Genomic DNA, 23661 nt, shown 5'->3' with positions numbered 1-23661 from the left:
ACATCTGGCTATCTTTCACTCACCTGGTTGCCTAGAAACTCATCGAGGTGCCGCAACTCATTGGCGTTGGTGATTTCCCGATCCAGTGAGGCGTTCCACTGCTCTGACACCCGTGTGGCTCGACTGATCTTGATGGTGGGGTTGCGGCCCAAACCTTTCCCGGCACGATCCCCCTGAGGCTGTGAAAGAGGCCGAGACAGATGTGCAGACGCTGGAGCTGAAGTGGAGAGACAATGTTTTCATATTCATCATCACAAAGTAGTATCTATTTCAGAAGGAGAACATTTTAACACATGATAGGTGGACCACGTCTGTAAACCCTTAAGTCAAACCTCTAATGCAAAATATACAGTATGCATAAGTCCCGAGTAGGAAACAAAACCCAGGGTAAAGTTATTCTTTTAGCACAGAGCTTGATCCTGCACGGGTCACTATTTTCTCAGAAAGCAAACAGCAGGATCAGTTCAGGCCTGAGGATAGCAGCGTTAAAAAAAACCACCTGTGTTTTCTTTGCATTTCTTTGTGAAGTGATAAAAGTGGACTGTAGCAGTCCAGCCACTGTGGTGCAGTTTGTGTTGGCTGATAAAATGTAATTGACCTCAATATTTGATCTCAAAATAACCACAAAAATTATTATTGATGATGAAATGTAATCTGTTTGGTAGTTTTTAACAGCACTCTCATGTTTTACAAATCACATTAAGGAAGTTAATCCCTTTACTCCAGTCAATCCTATAAATCTTCGAAAGGACACACTAAACAGTCTTGTTTGTTTTATTTACCTTCCCCTCCTGTTGGCCTCTCATTGAGAATCTGAGCAAGTGTCAACTCTCCGTTGTCTGGAGTCTGGGCCTCCTTGTGTGGCCGTTTTTTCAAAATCTTGCTGAAGAAACCACTGGGCCTGCAGGACACAGACACACACGAAGGATATTCACAAAGCTTGTTATGTAAAACTGTTGCATGACTCTAAAATGACTCATAGTGGTGGACTGATAGTCATGCTGGATACAGGGAAGAGATTTTTCTGTGGGACAGATTCATTTCTAACAGCGGATTAAGGTTTGTCTCGAACTCTTATTCATATGCCTGTTTGTAACTTCCGTTTTGTTTCTTGGCAACAGGCAAAACAGACAACTGAAACAAAAATATGACATGTCCCATTTTCAAAAAATCCTGTCATAACTTAATTAGTCTGGTTTTCAAGTGCCATATATTCAAGCTGCTCCAGGAGCGTCGCCATACCAACAAAACAAATTGAAAACAAAGCAATAATCCATCTGATTCCTCCTCTGATAAAACTCTGGCCAAGCGACTGAGCAGTACATTTTAGTTATAAAAATCCATTCAGGGGAAATTCAGCTATCAGGAATTTCCGGCTGTGAACGCGCAACACCACACAAGGAGCTGAGGATAGTTTGATTACACAAGGCAAAGAGTTTCCCATGAACACTCTAACTCCAGCAGATGAAACTGAGGCTGATATACTGTGAAGGAGATTGTCTTTGTCTCAGCATTGATCACAGGACAGAATGCATCTTTGGCCTACTGGTGACATTGTCCAGTGCTTGAAATATCTCAATCATCTTCTTTCAAACTAATATATGGACCAAAATGCTTTTTGCTGCATCTAGTCATGAGTGTAATCATCTAATGGCCAGTCCAGTGCAGGGCAGTACCTATCTGGTGTGGAGTGTGTTGAGTCTCCGTGACCAGAACCATCTTGGTGTTTTCTTCTGATGGAGCTTCCCTTTGGGCCATCAGCATGGCTTTCTGAGGGTGAAATCAGCTGCAGAACAGAGAACAATTTCCAGGTGATGAGGTATTGACAGAGCAACTGTATAGGTAGAAAAGTTTGAACAAATGTTTGACTGATGTAAAATGTTAACTGTTTAGATTTGAAAATCTCTGAACTAAAACAACAGATCAACAGTTAAAATACCTCTCTGGCTGAAATTGCACCAGCACCTTCAGAACCTGGAGACAAACTGTCAACTGATGAGGAGGCCATTTCACTCCTGCAGATAAACAGAAAAATAATTAGAATTAAGATGCATATCAATTTCACTAAAGATACTTGTGTTTCGGCGCAAGGGAGTTTCCCAGCCACATAATCAAGCCCACATCTTGTGTTAATTTCTTATACTTAAAAAGAATGATGCCAAAAAGAACCAAAGATTGTTAAAAACATCTGTTAGAGACAAAACATGAGGGTAGATCTGAGACCAAAACACAAGACGTACAGCGTTTTTTTTCTCCTGTCCTCCCTGTTGTGAGGTGGAGGAGGGCTGGTTCCCTCAGACAAATCTCCATCACTCCTCCTCCCCCTCCACTTCTCTGGCTTCTCCTTAATCGCTCCAGGACGGCGATGCAGGTTCACTGCCCCGGCACCCTCTCCTAGACCGTTCCTCTCAGGCACAGAGTCAGCAGGCGGCAGGGGTAATGTAGATGGACGAATAGGACCGGCAGAAGGAGGAGACGTTTTAGCCTCCTTCTTCCCTCCTTTGTCTTCCTTCATTTTCCAGGGCACAAAGGTGTACTGGTCCAGCTCCTTGCTGTTTGTCCGCTCTTTTAACTTTGAGGTCTCCTGACTTTTGCTCTTCAGTAGGGATGTTTCCTCCTTGCTGATGGCTGAGGAGGAGGACGAGGCTCGTTCAGTCTCTCTCTGGTTGTGCTCTAGCCCTCTTCGTCTTCTCTGCTCCCTCTTTTCCTGACTCCTGGACGACGGGCCCCTGTTAACAGCTGGAGTTCGTACTTTCTTTTGTTGAGCATTTGCAGGTGTGGAGGTATCCCTGGGAGGCTGTTTACCTGACTCTTCACCTACTGATGAGGGTGTAAGTGCACTAGAGGGGACCTCATCTGAGGGCAGAGCAGGTTTTGAATCAGACTCTCCTGGTGTTTGGTTCTCCAAATCCTCCTCCTCCTCCTCCCCCTCCTCCTCCTCCTCTTCTTCTTCTTCTTCTTCTTTCTCATCCAGCTGGGGTCCAGCCTCAGCCATGGTACCATTGGCTTCCAAATCCAATTCCCTATTCTCCTGGTCTTCATTCTTGGCCTGTTCCTCCTCTGTATGTGTGCTTGTATTAACCTCTTTATCCTCTCCTCCTCTCTCCTCCTCTCTCTCCTGGACAGAGAGGTTGTCATCCAGCGTCTCCTCTGTGACCAGCTCTATATCAGGATCCTCTCTTGTTTGAGGCTCACTCTGCAGTCTTTTTTCTGCTTCCTGCACTTGTTTGGCAGCCTCTTCTTCCTCTACTCTCCTCTTTGCGTTCTCCTCTTCAGCTGTTCTCTTCGCTTCCTCTTCTTCTTCAATCCTCCTTCTTTCTTCCTCCTCCTCTGTTCTTCTCCTTGCTTCTTCCTCTTCTTCCCGCCTCTTTCTTTCTTCTGCTTCTGCCCTCTTCCGAGCCTCCTCCTCCTTTCTCTGTTTCTCCTCACGCAGAGAATGGCACCTGTTGTACACAAGATATGACATTTTTAACAATGACATTTTATGACTTGGTCTAGACAGGAAATTTTAGTGTTTCTGTGTTACCTTCTGCGTGCTGAGTGTCCTCTGACTAGGGCTTGTATCTTGGTCGCACCCTGTCTTTTGCGTTGGTTCTCTAGTCTTTGTCTGTGCCCTCTCCACACAGCCTGGATCAGAGTGGCTGCCCGTCTTCTTTGCTCCTCTTTGCAGTACCTGCGCCATGAACGCTAAACAGGAGGACATGGAAAAAGATTATACTATAGTTCTCACCTGAATGTTAAAATGGGAACGCAACACATAAACATAATACACTGACACAACACCCCAAAAATAATTGCAGTGTCTGTGTTTACCTGAATCAAGATGGCTGCCTGTCTCATGTCCAGAAACTCTTTCCTCTGCAGGCGAGCTCTGAACCAGCGCTGAAGGAAGATGATCTTACGCATTACATCTTTGTGCAGAGTGTCCTGCAGCTTCTGTCGCTCAAGCTCCTTCAAGAACACCTGAACATAGACAAAACACCAGAATTTACAAGAACGGAAGGGAATAGGAGCAAACGTAGACATGAAACAAGGTCTATAATGTGTAGTGAAGGAATAAAGCTCAGGAGCAATGACAAGAGTTTAGTGGCGTACCTTTGTTTTTCCTATCTGGTACGTGGTGGGATCCAGGCCCATCTTATTCCTGAGCAGCTCTGAGATGTCCACTTTGAAGGCGGTGGTGTTCTTTGGCAGCAAAACCCTGAACTGCTCTACGAACTCCTGCAGGGACACGACAACAAAGATGATTCAACTTAAGAAATGAGCAGGCTGTCGATATGAAATGGTTAAAACTACTGCCCAGTATTTAATGGCAGGATTAACTTTACAGTACCTGGAATGTGTACTTGGCTCCATAGCCTGACCTCCTGATGCGAACAGTTTCTAGCATTCCTGTGTATCGCAACTGCTGAACCACCAAGGCCTCATCCAAATACATCTCCTTCTGCTCATGTACAAGGACACAAGAGGTACATTCAGTTATTCTCTTACAATTTAGAGAACCAATCAATTAAACAATGGTCTTCATTAGCATAATAAATAATTGTGTCCAAGATGTTGGATATCATTGATTAGGGTAGCAAACTCTGTGACAACTGTCATTAGACAGATTTTATACTGATCTTAAAACCACCCTTCCTGAAGTCCCGTAGTTTCATTATGCAGCAGTATAAAGATTTGTTTAACAGAGGTATAAGATATATGACTACACTGCATCAATTTACACACAACATTTCTCTTTTATAAGCTGGAACAAAGTTAATTAAACAGTCCAGGGATTTGAAAAGATACTAAAGAACAAATCACACATGACATTTAAAATAACAGAGTCTTACCTTCTCAGCGTTGGAGCGGATACAGCGAATGAAGAAAGGCTCCGCTCTGTTCAGAGTCTCCAAGAGTTTGGTCAGAGATGTCTGCAGACAACAAATAAAAGGGGTTTACTCAAGATTCAGGATTCCTGCTGAAGGATGTGTTTGGCTTTTTTGTGTGTGTGACGTGTAAACTGTTATAAGTGATGTTACCTGAAACTGGGCACTGATGCTAGGGGGCTTCTTCTTCTTGTGCAGGTGGAGCAAGGACTTCGTAGTGCGATCGTGCAGCGTCAGGCTCACAATGAATTTAAGTGACCGAGAATCCAGCAAACTCTGCACAGAGAGAAGACAATAAAATGTATCTCCTAATTGTACATAAAAATGATGTCAAACTTATATATGACTTAAACTGTGTATTATCTTAGCTTGAGGTCTTTCCTCAGGTTTACCTTGGGGATGACCTGCCTCTGCTTGGTGGTCTTCTGTTTTCTGTGGGAAAGGAGAAGATGCAGGGTGAGTAACTGAAGTGGTAACGGTCTGTGGCAGGTGGATGGAACAAGTAGTTGATGGAATGTGTGAAGCTGGGTTAGTACGGACGGCATGACTTCTTCATGCGCTGTCAATCAGTGATGAAATCAAGTGTTGCACCTGGAAGGGAGGATAAATGACGGGCAAAGACATGCATACATGAGTGAGAGAGTTAGGATGACAGGGAGGGGGAGGAAAAGGGAGTTTGCTGCAGGAGATGGGATGTAACTAAACAGTTAGAAGAATCAACATACATGGACAGACATGCTCTTTTGCCAGCATCACTGCATCAAAGGACCATAAATGTATATTCAGACTCTCTCTTGCTGTAGAACTTTCTGTAAATTCCTAACATGCCGCTGGGACATATTTTGAAGAGATGTTCCAAAAGACTTCACATGCCAGCAGTGTTCTGATGATGCTCATGCAGCTTAAGGTGTTTAAGGCATTTCAGCTTTAGCCTTCAAGAAAACTAGATAGTATCTACATTCTCAGCTGATAATGTAATGTCTGCTAATGAAGCAAAAGTGTGTTTGATGTTTTTCATTAGATAAGATCACATTAGAAGGTAATGATCCATTGAAGAAAGTGGCTATATGTAAATGTGACAACTATTGGTGGCTGAACGTGGCTGGTCAGTTAGAAGAAAGTTGAATTTATTCTTGGAAAAAAAAGCTTCATGGGAGAATGTTCTGTCGGAGCCAAACTCGACTGGACTGATCTGGAGAAAAGCCAACACCAGGTCTGTCTGCAGACTCACTGGAGGACGTGTCGAGGGAAGCGGAGGCGTCCCCAGGACTGCAGCAGCTTGCGAGGGTCTTCACCATCCAACTGCAAGTTCTTAATGGAGCTGATGATCTCTGCATGCATGTCTCTAATTATACCGAACACACACACACACACACACAGTGAGGAGAGGGAAGGAGTGGGGGAGTAAGGGGTGGGGGGAAACCGACAAAAGGAGGAAGGAAAAGGGAGAAAAAAAAAACCGTAAAGCTGGGAGTGATTGAACGCCACTGTTACCGCCACCTTTAAAGAAAATGCACCACCGCAGTTACCCAAGAAAAGCACACAGACTGCAGGATGGCTGGGGGTCCAATATCAAGAGGAACTTCATGCACTGCTCATCCATGAAGAATAACCCACAAAATGTATCTTCCACTGTTCATTTTTGTTTGCACGAAAACCACAAGACACGCTAGACCACCCAACCATGCTGCCATACCACCTTTTGAGAACAGAAACAAACACACACACACACACACACACACACACAAAGACACATAGAGGGCTGTTTTCACAACCATATCCCTGCCACTGTGGTAGTTAACATGCAGAGCTGAGCTGATGTTCAGCGTGGTTGGCCGTCTGTTTCCATGCTTGGTTGTTACTGGCTGTGCGGCTGTAAGTTGTTACTAGTGAGGCTGTTGGATTCCTTTTATTGGGTCTGGTGTTACACTGGACAGACACTGGTCTGGTGGTGTTAATATGGGAACTTTCTGTGTCCCCGAGCTAGTCCATGCAATACTTCTCTATACTTACCATGACTGAGCATGAAAACAGAGGTCAGGCAGTAAAGGAATGGATGGACAAAATGAGTCACAGTGAATCTGACCTCTATACCTCAGTGTTTACAGATCTGCTGGGGGATGGATGATTTAATAATTGTAATAATGTGCTTAGGAGTTCAACTCAGTTCAAGTCCTGGTCTGTAAAAAAACAACCCAGTAATTTTAGATCTGAAAGCAGGAGGTGTAAGATCAAGATTCAGATGGCCCAACAATGCAGAAATATTCCTCATGGTTTGGTTTAATTCTGAGAAAGCTCCCTTTTATTTTTGTCTATTTGACTTGAGGCGTCTGGACGTGTATGAATACATGTGTGCTTCCACAGCTCCACAGTTGATGTGAATAATCCAAGTGGCTAATCAGAGTAAGCCAGCACAAACACCTTCCTGTGCTCTATAGCAAGAATAATAAATGTGAGGAAGGAGAGATTATCGCAGCTACAGAAAAAGAGGGGGATTACAGTGAGGGAATGCAAGGTAAAGGGCAACTTTGTTGTACTGTCGCTGCACTGAACTTCCTCCGCAACTTTCATATTTAAAAAAGCAGACATTACAGTTAACCATTACTGTTAACAAGGTGGACCTTCTTTGATGAAATTGAGTTGATACAATGGTTTGGATTCAAATAGCTTAAAGAGATTCTGATGTTTTTCTTAGATGGGAGCAGACTCAGAAAATAGAGCAAACTAATATCTATTCCCCAAAACAAAACACATTTCCTTCCTGCTTGGCCTCATGTATTCATCCCTTCATCCTGTCCACCAAATTCACTTACTTCTTACTCTCATAGCTAGCAAAGATGTCTTCAAAGGCCTCAAGAGGGCGCTCCTCTGAGTGATCAAAGTAGAAATCGAGCATAGACGCTCGTCTGTGGAGGGGAGAGGAGAGAACCGCACACACTGGGGTCACCAAAGGTGGAGGGGATATGGGTGACTGAGATGTGATGAAGGAGGATTCATATGTCAGGGTGACATCACAATGTTGTGTTTTTGTATGGATTAAGTTTAGATACAACAGCTGAACAGAGTTTAAGTGTCTGACATTGTCCTTCCTCATCTTATCCAGCACCACAGGACATGTGGACATCCACAGTTCACCATTTTAAACATTTCCTCCACCCTCAACGATGAGCTTGGGACAGGAAACATGATGCTGTGTAGTTTGTGAGTGGAGAAACCGTTGCAACATCATATGAGCTGCTATATAGATCCAACTTAAAGCAATCTGTGTGTGTTTAATAAAAGAAAAGTTATTGTCCACCAACTGTCTGTGTCCAAGTCCACAGGTGCTGACAGACAGATTCCTCCAGAGGAAACAGACCCGATAATTAGAAAAGCAGTCCAAACACAACAAAGACCAAGTCAGACATATTTCATCGTTTCATATTAAGTTTGCATATCACTTACTTGTACATTCTGTCTATTGGGGCATTGGATCTCTTAAGCTCTCCCAAGGGAGTTCTGGAGGCTGGACGGACAACACCTAAAAAAAACAAAAACAAAACCATAAACACAATTAATACAGATTTAAACTTGCCAAACATGTATTAATCATAAATTAGCCCTCAAGTAGAACAAAGGTTGATCAGATTCACATGACCGCAGCAATTTTTGTTGTTTTGATATTTGTCTAAATTTAATTTAACTAAGTGTAATCTTGTTAATCCACATAAAAAAGCTCCTACGTCAGTGGACTACGTCTGAGAGCACAAAAATAGTCTAGAGGAGTGAGAATTGCACGGAAAATGAAAAACTCTCATAAAGCCTAACGTTTATCCATATTCCTCTGTGTTCTGACCTGAAAGGCTAATTACAGAGCATAGAAACTGCAGGCCTCTGAAGCAGTGGCACAAGCTGCACAAGTGGGGTGAATGCAGATCGTGTACAATACTTAAAAAAAATAAATGCTATGATCGATCTACTGATAAAGAAATACATAGAAATGCCAATATCAGTCTTTGTTTAGCCTTAGCAATTGAACCTTCAATTTATACTGATAATGTACCTGAAGTTTTGGCAGCCCAGGCACGGCCAGCTTCGTTAAAGGCAGCAAGGCCTCTGATGGTGGCGCGCAGGATGCCCCATCGAAACATGGCCACTGGGTCCATGCCAATGAGCTGCCTCACATAAGCACGGTCACTACTCCGCAACAACGCCACAATGTCTGGACGCATGTGGTCTGTGTTCTTCTCCCGGAAATCCTGGTGAGGGTGAATATATCAAGAACATTACAAACTGAACAATCAGCCCATCCTCAAGTGTCGAATCCAATTCCAATGGCTTTTGTTAGCTGATGTCCTCACTTTCCATCATCCTTACCTTGATTTGATATTTGACTTTCCCAGCAAAGTGTCGAATTACAAAGGCAGGCTCCATGACTGCTGTGGGGACAAAGTATTTGTTCCCCTGGTGCTGCTGCTTGAATTTGGCTAATAATGTCTCATCTGTGGCATGGGGAAAGCTGGAGTACAGGCACAGATTGAAGGAAATAGGAAAGAAAGATGATATGAAAAAAGGAGGAGGTTAATGGGCTGTTACTGAATCCTAAATTTAAACTCTACTCGCAACGATAAGGATATAAATGAATTGTCTGTAACTGTTCTTACTTGCTCTCCTCATCCAGAAGGTAGAGCAGGCCAGTGGGTTTCTTGCTGATGAGGTGGATACAACCCACGTTGTCTGTGTAGTCGATGTTGTGCCAGGTGATTCCCTCTGCTTGGTATTCCTCCTGGAAGAGGCAAGACAGAACATTTTGGAGAATCAGCTCACTGGTGAAATCAAGTCATCAAGCAATTCCCCTATTGAACATTTTACCTAACAATTTAACAAACTGGTCTCAAATGCACATATAGAAATACTCAAAAACATCCAGCACAGATGTAGTTATTGTTTTTATTTTGTATACTTAAAAGACGCAAGTCAAGTTTGACTAAATACCTACATTATTCTAACTTAAATTTCACTTTTATTTGTCACTTAGAACTCAAGGGGATAAGATAAACTAGCATGCAGCTTCCCCTTCCTTTTACAGATGAGGAAATGCTTGAGTGAGTCATCATTTAAGCAGTCATTATTATAAACAAAGAGCAGAGAACATAGTTCCAAGTTTGAATCATAGGGGAGCAAGTCATTCCATGGTGTCTTATTCAGTGTGAGACACAAAAGGTTTGGTGGGTGAGGGGATGAAGCCTGACCACTCACCTGCTCCAGATTGAAGATGTGATGGTTGAAATAATACTGCAGCTGCTCATTTGCATAGTTGATACAGAACTGCTCGAAGCTGTTGGTTTCAAAGTCCTCAAACCCAAAAATGTCCAGGACACCAATGGACAAGCACTGGAAAATAAGAGCATGGGCAAAAACCAAACAATCATTATCAGAAAAATAGTAATACTTTGAATGATAGCATTGAATGATGTAGAGTTGTGCTGTTGTGTGTTTGCTTGAGTTTGTCTCTCACTGGGATAGATTCCTCCATATCTTTCTTGTTAAGCAGTGCGTGATTGATGCGTAGGACGATCCAATCAAACAAGGCGCTGTACAGAGATTTGGCCATGGAGTCTCTTGCTGTGATGGCCTGATGAAAGAAAGATGGGATGATGCACACGGTATTTCAAGGAAAACTCAGTAAACACAACAGAAGGGGAAGAAAGGTGACAACATTACAACTTAAGTTTGACGGAAGCAAACATAAATGAGGGCTCAAACTGATTAAAAAAAAGAGAAAAAGAAGAAGGGTGTGGAGTAAATATAACGTTGAACATAACACACTGACAGGAAGAAGAGATCTGCTGTAGGTCAATAAAAAGCAGAAAGTCACAAAGAAGAAGCAGACTAACAACAAGGCCACGGATGAGTGTGCACTTGGACACTATTATAATAATGACAGGTTACAGAGACGCCTACCTCAGAGTGGCTGTAGGGGAGGATCAGCTTGTCATTGACCGTCACCGTTTTCCTCTTCGTCAGCGCCTCAACCAGCAGCTCCTCTTTGACCTGAGAGGGAACCCACACAGGTTAATGCTGACAGTCACACACACTACGAAGCATGAAGGCACATGAAAACAAACACATCTGTTACCTTTAACAAGTCAGAGAGCGTGGCCAGGACCTCTGGTGGTCCCACATCCAAACCCTCGTCTCGGCCTGTAGACTTCCTCCTGTAGGTCACGTTGCCCAGATACAAGATGGCCGAAAGGACAGAGAAAATCCTGCAATGCAGCCACAGTAATGATGTAAACTGAAAGCCAACAGCAACAATGCAGCCATAAAACAAATGTGTGAACAATGTTACCCATGTTGTTCTTTAATCTTATCTGTTAATGCTAAATATCTAATAAACCGAGAAGAAGCATTGTGTTAAGCTGCATCTACACACTGACTCTGCTACATTAACCCATTAGATCCAGCTACTGTTGTGCTGTGGATGCTTGAAAAGGTCTCATTGTTGTAATTTATATTTTTGGTAATGTGACTCAATCAGACTAATATCACATATATTTTGATACATTCTTCAGGATCTCATTTTCAATACAATCCCTTCAACTTGTCTGAATTTGTTCTGCATTACACTCACTATACTGAGCATGTTCACTGATTTACTTACTGTTTCTTGGTGGCGGGAAGGAAGCCAACCATCTCCATTGCCTGCTGCAGCCTTTCGAAGTCATGCCGCAGGTCCTCCTCATCTTCTATCTTAAAGTTTTGCTACATGGAACAACAAGACAGTTATAAGAAAACAAATGTTTAAAGATGAGAAAAGTACAGCAAAATGGTCACACAAACAGGTGAAGAACAGATGTGAATTAACCGAAGGGTGACAAAGAAAGTGAGAGAGAGAACAAAGACTGCTTCATTAATATGCAGCACACATGTGTGCAGTAAGCTGGGAGTGTATACAGCAGCTTATTCAGAAGCTTGACAGGCTTCATGAATGCAGGGTCCAGTCACACTGAGCTACAGTGTTACCTTAAAGGTCAAATCACACACATGGGGGCTGTTAGGATTTAAGGGACAGATTATAAACTGCTGGATGGGCAGCAGTGTACCTGTTTGAGGTAGAAGTATTCTTCAGGCGGCAGCAACTTGAACTCCTTCCTCTCCTCCTCTGAAGCTCCTAACAGCAGGTAGTAAAACACGTGGTAGTTCCTGGAAAAACAACACACATTGTCCTAAAAGCCTGTTCTACACACCAAGTTATTAATGCAAAAATGTGTTCTTTTAAGTGCTATTGAATAAAGATTTATTAATTCTTCTGTGCATCTATCCATGATTTGTTTGTTTTATTATCTGGTGAATAGTTATTAATGGACATGAGCTTTTGTTAATGGTAACAAATAGGGGTTTGAGCCATAAACCCATCAAAGAGTCAACATATTTTAAAAAGCTAATAGAAAGAAGACAATATCTGGAGCTCAGTGATGCTCATATCAGTTTTCCATTCGTGTTATCAATGGGCAGGTAGGTAGATGGGTGGATTAAAAGCACAGGGGAGTAATGAGTTTCCACACTTATCACTAAGAAACAATGACATCATACAGTAGTCACTCCCTGACTAGACAGGGAACACGCACTGTCAACAGCAACTGTAGGCTAGGTGATAAACAGAAGCCTGAAGGTTACACATGTAGGCTTTTTAATAGAAAATGACAACAGCTTCATAAACTAGCTGGGAGAATCTGGAAAGGAAGTGTGACTAAGTAACGCTCTTCACACTCAAAACAGCTACAGTGTGTTTTGTACAAGGCATCATCTGCTTCAGCTGAGCTGTCAGTGGCAGATTGTGATTTATCACACTAAGCCCCATGAGTGTGTATCTTTATCTTTATTCTTTCTACTTTTAAATTTGTTCTGATAAAGACTTGTATAGTTAGAAAATAGCCTCCCTGTGTCAAATACCACTTCATGGCTATAGTTTCACTGTATTTACAAATCAATAGGGAAACTATTCACATTAAAGTCATTTTTCATTAGTTTCACTGATGTAACAGTTAAAGCTATACATAACCAAAAGGTATCTTTCTCTTCTCCTGACACACTCATTAGTAATACACTGAGACTGCAAATCAAACAACAGTGAAGGTACTTTTCAATTGCCAGATATTTGTTTGCACATTAGCCACACAAGTAGCAGCAGACTAACAGTCTGACTGTCGCAGTGAGTAATATGGTGAGTGAGGCAGTCCCTCTCAGGAGAGTGATGATTTCTTTCTCATTTTTTTTTAAAGCAACAGCTAATTCTTAACTTACAAAAAACACTTGTCACATTAAAATTAGGCACAACCAGACTATATTACAATGAGCTGTGTATGTCCTATCAAATGTCAACATCGCAGCATATAAGCCGATTCCAAAAAGTTGGTGTGTTGCGTAAAACAAAAACATTTGCAAATCTTTGACATATTCAATTGAAAACAGTACAAATACTTATATTGTATTTAATGTTTTATCTCATCAACATCAATTATTTGATTTTTTATAAATATATGCTTATTTGGAATTTGATAATAGCAACATGCTTCAAGTAAGTTTGGACAGAATCGACGCAAGACTGGGATAGTTGTGGAGATTAAGAAATACGTGTTTAGAATAGAGATCAACTGATAAATGAGTGTTTGAAAACAATATACATTTGCAGTAACAAATTAAATCTTGTCAAAATTCAGAATAACAGGTGATACAAGTACAATTTTCATGTAGTTCACAAGCAAGGATGGAGCAGGTTCACTACTTCGTGAAATATGATTGTATAAAGAATATTACTGAAATGGGATGGGAACACTTCATAAAACCATTGTCAGAAAACACAGTTTCCAATCTAAAGTATGTTTTACCCATCAGCATGCCAACTTTTGTGGATATATCGATCCACTTTGATATCAATGGGTACCATCATTCAGCTCACTAGGGGCACACAGCTAATATTAGTATTAGCATGCTGTATCTACATGGTCAAGCATGTAGGGGGCTAGTATATAAAGATAGAGATTCTGGATTACAAAATCCATGTATATAGGTGAGTAAGTGTTTGGCCAGATGGATGTAAAGCCAAAATCTGAAGTCTGAAGCCCTCGACTGAACTTCATATCCAAACATAGGAGCCTTCTCATGTTTGTACAGAGGGCCCCATGAAGGTCAGTAGGGGTGACGGGTTAAGACCCTTCCTGTCTCTACTCACCTCTCGTTCTTTTCTCTTGAGACCAGACGAGACTTCTCCAGGAGATACTTCTCCACCACAGCCCTAGAGACAGAAGAGGGGGGAAGAAGAGGACAAGAAAACGGTGGAGGAAGAAGAAAAACAATGAGGCTGAATCACTTAACACCAAAGGTCACACAGCTCTTTCTGTCTCCATCTAAGTCCGTCCGTCCCTCTGTGTGTGTGTGTGTGTGTGTGTGTGTGTGTGTGTGTGTGTGTGTGTGTGTTTTCTGGTCATTTGTAAAAGTGGCTGGCAATAAAAAATGGGGGATGGGGAGGACAGATGGTTAGAAGAATCAAAGAGTAAATAAAGCGCTCAGAAACGCTCAGCTGGTTTGTCGCACATCACACGAGCCAAATAGCAAAATACACACACGTGCCAATGTCAATTTATTGTATTGTGTTGTTATGGTATGGCTGGACGTAGGAGACCTGAAGGCTACTGCAGGAGTAGAGGTATGCCTTTCAGACCTCTGTAGTCATGAGATATGCAACTGTTAAAGCAGTGGTATTTCTGCACTACTCCAGGCCAAGGCCATAAAGTTGTCTAAATCAGACTTTATAAGTCAGAGTTGTTTTTTTCTATAGCCAGGCAAAAACAACACTGACGCCAGTACTCATGACACACTAAGAATAGCTGTGCTGTGAGAAACATAGCTGCGTCAATCTGCTAAAACTGCAGCCACGACTATAGACAGATTAACTGGGATCAAGTTCATACATCTTATGAAATCATCTGTTAGTTTGAGTTTTGTTTTCCCCCTCTCTTTTTTGCTCAGAATAGTCTGCACTGCACGTTCTATGCAAGAAGTTCAATTTTTAGACATTCCGAAGATGCTGACGTGTGATTTGTTGTACATGTCATGGCCACAGATACAGCCATAAATATCATTTAACCTCAATTTACAAAGGGTAAAGATAAATCTTTAATGAAGCATGTTCAAGATGTTTTTGACAGGACAGCAGCGTGTGATGTGTCCTGAGTAACTGACAGGCTTTCACAGGCAATTAGGGCTGTCCTTTGAACAAGGTCGAACCAGATACCGGCATTCTGTTCAGGTGTTGATGATGTCAATGACTTTAAAACTTGTATGGATATTGAAATAAATGCAGGCCATTTGGATTTTTACTATTTGATGCTGCTTCACTAAAGAACTTATTTTACCATCTCTACTACTATTACTTTTAATTCACTGAGATGGTTATTATACTATGAAAATCTCAAACCATTGCAACCCTTTATATATGTTTATGTAAGGTGATCTAATTCACAACAGTACATGTCTGCAGGAATGTTGACGGGAGCCTTTTTTTCAAAAAGTAAAGAGGCGTCCACTGGCATGCTGGCTATACAGTAAATCTGTCAGCATATTCCAGAGAAGTAAGAAAAGTCTCACAACACATACATACCATACAGAGACCTAAAACTGATTACATGTTCATGTTCAGACACACCACCTCCTCTTTACACCCCCTTTAAAATGTGTGTTCCTTATAGTTCTGCACTGTGTCGCTCAGAGCCCACTGAGGATGGATTAGCCAGACAGAGACCCAGAGAGAGAGAGAGAGAGACAGAGAGGGCGTAAAAATATCCCGTCTGTCAGTTAGTCTGCTCAGAAAGCAGAGCAGAGCCGAACAGCAGCCTTCCTTTTGTTAATCTTCTCTATTGACTGTATGAATAGCTGCTACTGGAGATTGAGAGATAGACAGGCAGCCCTTGTTCAGTCTACAGAGCAGAGCTGTTGAGTCCAACACTTAACTGGAGTGAAGCAGAAGACTACACTAGCACACAAACTAAGCAAAATATTTTGGTTTACTGACATTCATTTCATGCCTAAGTAGGTTCACTTTGCAGCACAGAAGCATCAGTCAGCTAAAATCAACTCTCCTGATTGGATTACAGACCTATCTGAGGGTAACCAATTCTGTAGAGCATGATGACACCTGGTGCCATTAGGGGATAATCCGGTTGGGGAGGCCCATCGATGGTGGAGCTAAGCAGCTGTCACAGCTGGCCTTTACATGTTTCAAATCACAATATCTATTACAAGTATTTTGCATAACACCAGCATTAGACATCTCATCCTATCCTATCAGTATCTACTGTGAATACTGTACTGAATGTTCTTCTGCAGCACTTCAGCTTTTGTCTTCTCCACAATCATATCATCACATGTTGTCTTTTTGTTTTAGGACAATGTTTTAAGCAGCGGTTTCCCCCTCCTGATGAGGAAATGAGGAAGTGACATGGCTAACCAGACTTTGAAGCGGCACCTAACCAGAGTCTGACTGCTGAGAAAAAGGAAGGACATGCTAGTGGTTGAAAGTTTCAGTCCACACAGACACACACATGCGCAAGCACGCACGCACGCACACACGCACGCACAGAGCTCAGAAAAGGATCCACATGACCAGTCATAAAAGAGCAAAGAGGAAGGTAGTGGGTCTAGAGGATGCTGATGGGGATATACAACTTAAAAACAATAATTCCAATGTCCCTTTATGGCATTGTAGTGCAGACAAAGTCACGTGACTTGACTTTGTGTGAGGGTTATGAATGTACTCAGAGTCTCGCCCTATGTTGGCCAACGACAACATAGTTTTTGTGGGAGAAAGAGGAAAGGCACTAGCCGGTGCAGGTTAGTCCCCAGACCATCTCCCACTTGCCATCATGAGCCATATTAGAAGAGAAGGGTGAGGGTTGGGCTTAGAATTAAGAATATGTCCTAAGTGTTTAGGTTTAGGCAATAAAGGGGGAGAGGTTGGGTTTAGAATAAAAAAAACTGGTATGGGCATATTAAGAGAATGACGAAAGGAAATGGCACGGAAGAGAAACCAAAGTAAACTGTAAGTCGAAATGAAGCAAGTAAAATTAGATATTAGGTTAAGGCGTGTAAGGAGGGAGAGGTTGGGTTTAGAATAACACACTGGTATATGCATATTAAGAAAATGAAGACAGGCAATGTCAAGGAATTAGGGTTAGGGTTAGGGTTCTTCTTGAAAGTGCTTGGTTGTAAACAATCACACACACACACACACACACACAAAACAAAAACAAATTACGCATGCACCCGCTATTACTCACCCTCTGACCACTCCACTCTCCAGATAATTAACCTGGATGAATTTACCAAAGCGGCTGGAGTTGTTGTTGTGTGCCGTCTTGGCGTTCCCAAAGGCCTGGCAGGGATGACAGGAGAGGACAGAAACACAGGGTAAGTTAAAAGGGCATGAGGTCAAAAACATGCAGTGCATTGTAGTCATGTTTCTACTCAATTCATATTAATCTTTTCCTGTATTTTCTGTATAGAAAGCAGGTCTAGTTGCAATATAAATCCAGTAAAAGTATCAAATGTTAATCCACAGAGCAATGCAAACGGCCTGTATTTCTGTGCCTTCAAACGAGCAGTGAGGACTTCCTGTAAGGTTGTGATGTCACAACTATACAGCCACTGCCCTCAACACAGCAGTGGCTGCAAAATAATCGGCAGAGCTGATGCAGAAACATGGTGGGTGGTCCGTGCTCAGGCCTGAGAGAGCTGACCAATCACAGCAGACCAAGAGGAATGATTTAAAGAGACAGGCACTTAAACAGAGCTTTCATACACAGGGTGAACAGAGGTGCTGCAGTTTGGACAGTTTGCAAAAAAATATGTGTTTTTGAACATTAAAGTGTGTAAACATTTTATGTAGACATCTTCTATTTATAAACCTGACAATGAGTATAACAAGGTACCTTTAAATAAAACAATGATATATGTGAAATACAACACCATTTTAAAACATTAAGAGGAGGACTGTTAGCAATTCTGCACCAGAGACTTGTGTCTTGGTGACCATATAAGGCTTAATTCAAATCTTTAAGACTTGACTGCTTGTGCCCCAGAATTTTACGCTCCCTTTCTGCTGATTGTTAATGTTTTGAAACTCAACTGTGACCTTTGTTGAGTTTTAAACGGAAGTGCTGTTGGGTGCAACACAATCTGGGAGTGGCGAGCTCATCTATCAGCGCACTCATTGAAGTCAACAACAACAACCATAACAAATCACCATGACAACAAAGAAACTAGATAGTCAAAAGGTTAAATCTTGTTTTTAAACAGCAGCAGCTGAGTGCATAAGTGTATATATGTTGGAGTAAGTGTTTATATGTTGGAGGTCTTAGGAGGTGGCGAGCATCTGCAGCTCGTTGTCCCCACTTGCCCTCCTCTCACTCTCCCCCATCCATCTCTTTCTTTTCTTTCCTCTCTTCAAGACCTTTTCCCTCATTCTCTTGTTCAGTGTGTGTGTGTGTGTGTGTGTGTGTGTGTGTGTGTGTGTGTGTGTGTGTGTTTGAGAGTTAAAGAGGGAGAACGACAGCATAGGTCAGTGATGATAAATGAGGCCCCCAGAAACTGACACAGAGAGGACCAGGGTTGTTCCGCAGACATCAGGCAGATGCCAACCAAGCTATGGGCACACAGAGCCCAGCCACCATGCCTCTCTGAGGGGCTCTGTTTATTGCATTGATACAGTAACAGAATAGCACTCTCTTTTTCTTCCTGATGCACATGCTCACATGGTTACAGATACACACACACACAAACACAAACACACACACACACACACACACACACACACACACACACACACACACACAAACACACACACACTTAACAAAAGGCCACCGCAGGGGAAGTTGATTCAGTGAATGTTAAATAGGAGTCACATTGTATCTCCCAAAGCAGTTGAAGGGTGAATTCGATACAGTGGTCTTGGGGCTGATCAGAGTTAGAGGAAGAGATTCTTTGGGATGGAGGACTGTCGGCCTACTTAAATTTCTGCTGCTCAAGTAGATCTATTTCTTAATTTTTTTACACCGACCTTCTTTCTCAGTGCACCTAAAACTTTAAACCAAAATGTGATTCCGAAACATTTTTGAGACCTGAGGGAAATATGAGGCAAGAGTTGTAGCTTTACAGTGAATTAAGAAACAGACGCAGTTGTCTCTTATCCGTGACCACAATGATCCACCTTCATCTTAACCTACATTTCCTCAGACAAGGCTCAAATCCAGCTTATCACTGGGCTCTCTCTCTCTCTCTCTCTCTCTTTTTTTTACACACAAACTACCACTCTGGTATCATTCTGTGCGTATTTGGTTGTATAAATGCCGATATGTGATGTGTAGAATTGTACATTTATTTATTCAGGTGTTGCCTGTTTTAAACAATGCCATCACTTGTGCTCCATGTTTAAGGGTCTGCAAGTGTGTTTTGGCATTGACACTCCAAGTGTCTTACTTCTCAGTGCTGCCCACTGTGTCCAGTGCTGTTCTGAAAACCCTGCAGCAAGGAACACAAAACCTTGGGAAATCTCCCCTGAACCATGGAGGGAATGCTAAACATGTCACAGCATCTTTCGTATTCGAACTTGCCCACAAGCAGACGATCTGATTGGCTGGGAGGCTCAGCAGGTATGGGGAAGCGGACCGACAGCTTGTCAAACCGTGTCCATGAAAAAGACGTGGCCTAATCTGTATTCTTACGAAATAGGGGCTGCTCTCAAGGAGTTCGTGGAAGGAAAACAAGGAAGGGAGAGTGAAAGCAGAGAAAGGAAGAGAGAGAGGGGGACATACACAAAGCAGGGCCATTGGAACTGTGTACATGTCTGCATATCCAGTGATCTTTTTGTGACGTATAGCACTGTCTTAGCCGATTCCTCTCTGCGGTGAGCAGGCTTCTCTGGAAGCCCTGTCTCCTGTACATTTCCACTTCAACAGAGACAGACCTACCCAAATTAAGTCTCACATCCCCATTCAGCCCCTTCATATACACACACACTTCTCCTTACAAACCAAACTTGGGGAGTGTCAATATAATAGTGCAGTTTATGAGTTGTTTATCAGACACATGAAAGTATAAATTATATACTCTAAAAAGGCATTACATTTTAGGCATGGCATAAACTTGTGCAAACATGAGAGATCTATGTAAGGATACAGCCTGATGTTGTATACATGATTAGATGTTCACAGAAACAACTAATTTAAGTCTGCTGTGTTGACTCATAAGTGTCACACTTCCCTCAACATTTATGTAGCAGCTCCTATAAGTCACTTCTGTGATGATCGGAGAGCAATACAGTTAGTACATGTTTTTTTAGGAACATGCTTTCAACAAAAGTGAGAGAAAAGAAAAACTCTTCTATACTCACAAACCTTAACAAACTTTCAGTTGGTGCTTGGGTACTAGGACTATGACAGTGAGGCTCTGCTGCATCCTTTAAAGTCCAGTTGCTCAAAAGAGCTTCAGTTAAACGTTTCCACAGGCGGTGCCAAGGCCCCGACACTGACACCTCACTTCAGCATGGATACATTCACAAAAAGACTCTCAATAGTCCAACTGCCACAAAGACAGTTCCCACATTCTCAGAGGGCAACAGCAGGCACACAAGCAAAAATTCATCCAACCTCTAGATGGACAGGCTCACTCATTCAGCTACACCCACAACTATATCAGTCATGTCCTTGAAGCCTTCAAGTTTAACCTGTAATTGAAGAGTATATAAACTGGAGAACCAAGCAGCAGGGTAATATAATGACTGGTGGCTGCAATGTTAAGGAAAAACAGCAATAGTACTTAGTGAGAAAATAATCACTGTTTGTTGTCTTGTATGAATGTAAAAAGTGCTATGGTGAGCTCACATGATGTTGGCAGTGATTGAATGCAACCATGTCTCTACAAAGTTCCCCCTCTATGCTTGGCCTTGCTTCAAGCCACCACTATATCCCACCAACTACATTTAAAACCCCCGAGCTTAACTCAACAGAATCGTTAACAAAGAATTTATTCTTTGAGGTATAATGATGGTGTCAATAGTGCGCAGAGGGGCTAGTGCTTCAATAACAGAGAATGTTCCAATGAATGCAGTTCTACTGAACCATTTTATGAATTTACTGTATGAAGTTGCAAACAAATATCATTTCTCAACTCTTTATTTCTTATGTTGAGGAGAATGGCATGACACTGTTCTCTGTTATAGGAACAATTACTTGCAGTCATCCTTAAAGTCCAGCAATAAAAAAAAATCAACCAATGATTCATTATTTAATATATCAAGCAAAAATGGCACACACAATGATGTTACTTTGGTCTCTGAGAAGTTTGTCAATTATAATGTAGGCAAACATTATAAATGAAATGATAATGACAATAGTGGTTATAGCTAAATCATAACAATGTTATATATTGTCTATAACTGTATGTTTCTGTGTTCTACTGTGAATGTTACAAATGACCTTTGGCACAGTAAAGCATTTATCAATGTTCAATGGTTGATTGTAACATTCATTATTAGCAAATGCTGGTAAGCAAATCACACACTTTCATGCTCTAACTTAAGGGGAAAGGCTGTGAAATGCCTAGTTGCACATGAGATCAACAGAATATTGTAAACACTACATGGGAAAGAGCTAACTCTGAAGTATATTAATGTAATCAAAAAACAAAAACAATATGAGACAAAGATAGCTCAACAGAGGGAAAGACCCCAAATGTCAGTTTCATAATCCAGTGCATGCAAATCTATACTTATAGACATCTAAAAACTGATACACATACAATGAATTGAAAAACAATAACAGCTGTCACAAACTGACAAGGTCGCAAAGGAGTCATTGTGTTTTGCACTGACCATAATCCAGTGGAGCACACAGTTTTAAATGTATTACTTAATAAATTCAAATATTAGTGCAAGAATTTCAGCAATGGTCGAGGTGTATTTAGTCTGAACATCACAGACCACACAGGCATTTCACCATCAAGAGTATACATCATGTTTTATTACCCAACTAACCACTGAACATAAGGCTGCAATTCACTATAGCAACTTGAACTACAACTGTGCATCAATAGAGTCAGTCAAATTATAACTTTTCTGCAACCTTAACAATTTGGGGCAGTTGATGAAGTTCACCCCTTCTGTATGTAAAATGTCCACCTATGGGACTGCTGAATTGTCTTACAGGCTGGACACAATGAATGCGTATGCAGCGGTGCTGCACGGCTTTACTTCTAGCTTTTAATTTCACTGCCCTCTTTCCCGCTTGGGCTTTCTCGGCAGAAAAAGGATTCTTCTGTAAGATTTGTGCTGAGAAGTGTCAGAGTAACATTCAGAGTGGCAGCTTCACAAATGAGGATATGGTACAATGTGCAGAAAGCAAACTTGTCGAAAAACCTAACCATTTCATCCATCTTCCCACAGTTACCTATGACAGAACAGGGAAAAAATTGCAAAACCAATCTAGACATTTCTGTGTTTTCAAGAAATGTCCAAATTATTTGGTCTACTGTCTGGATGCATACATAGCAGAGGGTCAAGTAATGAAGATGTAAGAGGTACAAAGTTGGAATAGTCTGAATAAAGTTTTTGAGCACCAGTTTTGCTCCTCTTGTGGTCTGGTGTTTCATTTCAAGCAGCTCCACCCATGTCTACATGGGTACCACATCAAACTTCAGCTTGTGGTGTGGTCAGAGTACCATGAATAGACCGTGAAGTGCCCTGTAGCATGCTGCTACATGTAGGCTGTGTTTGGCCTGTGAGGAAGAGCATTTTCTAGTCTTCAATATCATTCTGAATGGTGTGATTACACTAAAGCCTTTGTATACTGTAAGGGTGTGTGTGTGTGTGTGTGTGCGAAATGAATGACACGTGTGCATGACGCAGTGACTAAAACTCAGTAATGCCAGCTTTTCCCAGACTCTTACACAATGCCACCCAGCCTGACCAAATATAGCTGAGGAATAAAGAGGTGCAACCCATAACTAAGAGATAAACAATGGCTCAGCAGACAGAATGGCCAGCTACTCCTCTGCACTTCCTGAACAACAATACAATACTTTGGTGTATCCACACCCCTCAAGGTCCTGAACTAGCTGCAGGGAGAACTACTGCTGTTACTTCCCGTGTCGTAGCTGCTTCCTGTTAAAAAGGGTTCCGGATGATAGGAACTTCCTGTCTGAAGTGGTAAGACAGAGTGGCATGGAAGAGGCTGGGGACTTAATAAAAGACCATAGGGGTTGGCTTCAACTATAAATCGTTTCATGCGGAAATTATTTTCTCCTCACCAATTACATCAGCAATGCAACTGACTGGACAGGACACAAAAAGGTTATGACTGACATAATTTACACCAAAAGCTTTTTATATATAAGAATGACCAAGGAAACCCTTCAGGCTTCGTATCCAAACAGCTTTTTCATGTTAGAAAGTGGTATTATTATTTATTATGTTATTATATAGTTCATCTTCATCTTTGGAGGACCCTGAAATGTTCAGTCACTTTTGACTGATGATATTTATAATGTTGCACAGACTAGAGTGGCAATGTTGAACCCATTCAGGCCTGTTACTCCATTATTAGGTCCTATGATGGTCTTAACCTCAGAGGTTACAACTTGTCAACTTGCCAAGAGCATGGATAGAGCTCCATGTGGCGTTAGGGTTTCTCGGGTTTTGACAAATTGAGACTTTTAAAGAGCTTTTTGAGACTACTGTGAAAGCAATATAAAACCCATT

At 41.8% G+C, this 23661-nt stretch overlaps 1 protein-coding gene across 10 annotated transcripts in view; it reads right to left on the bottom strand.

Annotated features, from left to right (window-relative positions):
- Positions 1–23661, bottom strand: part of myo9b (myosin IXB) — a 63252-nt gene that overhangs the window by 8078 nt on the left and 31513 nt on the right. For 6 of the 10 annotated variants that reach the window (XR_003985914.1, XR_003985915.1, XM_030432912.1 and 3 more), the window contains exons 5-30: positions 17189–17283; positions 14086–14148; positions 11957–12056; positions 11515–11615; positions 10990–11119; positions 10815–10904; positions 10369–10485; positions 10110–10244; positions 9515–9636; positions 9228–9369; positions 8914–9109; positions 8316–8391; positions 7685–7777; positions 6103–6216; positions 5264–5303; positions 5025–5147; positions 4836–4916; positions 4334–4444; positions 4096–4221; positions 3814–3963; positions 3527–3687; positions 2241–3443; positions 1940–2015; positions 1677–1786; positions 783–901; positions 24–217 (exon numbers count right to left, since the gene is read on the bottom strand). Coding sequence is in view for 8 of the 10 variants with exons in the window: in XM_030432912.1 (XP_030288772.1) it covers positions 24–217; positions 783–901; positions 1677–1786; positions 1940–2015; positions 2241–3443; positions 3527–3687; positions 3814–3963; positions 4096–4221; positions 4334–4444; positions 4836–4916; positions 5025–5147; positions 5264–5303; positions 6103–6216; positions 7685–7777; positions 8316–8391; positions 8914–9109; positions 9228–9369; positions 9515–9636; positions 10110–10244; positions 10369–10485; positions 10815–10904; positions 10990–11119; positions 11515–11615; positions 11957–12056; positions 14086–14148; positions 17189–17283 (4068 nt within the window). In the remaining 2 variants the exon portion in view is untranslated. The remainder of the gene's footprint in view (positions 1–23; positions 218–782; positions 902–1676; positions 1787–1939; positions 2016–2240; positions 3444–3526; positions 3688–3813; positions 3964–4095; positions 4222–4333; positions 4445–4835; positions 4917–5024; positions 5148–5263; positions 5304–6102; positions 6217–7684; positions 7778–8315; positions 8392–8913; positions 9110–9227; positions 9370–9514; positions 9637–10109; positions 10245–10368; positions 10486–10814; positions 10905–10989; positions 11120–11514; positions 11616–11956; positions 12057–14085; positions 14149–17188; positions 17284–23661) is intronic. The other 4 variants (XM_030432910.1, XM_030432914.1, XM_030432909.1 and 1 more) reach the window with 3 other exon arrangements.

The sequence above is a fragment of the Sparus aurata genome, chromosome 11 (genome assembly GCF_900880675.1).
Source record: "Sparus aurata chromosome 11, fSpaAur1.1, whole genome shotgun sequence".
Taxonomy (NCBI): Eukaryota; Metazoa; Chordata; class Actinopteri; order Spariformes; family Sparidae; genus Sparus; species Sparus aurata.
Note: the sequence above shows the minus strand (reverse complement) of the source record. Positions and strands in the feature narration are given on the sequence as shown.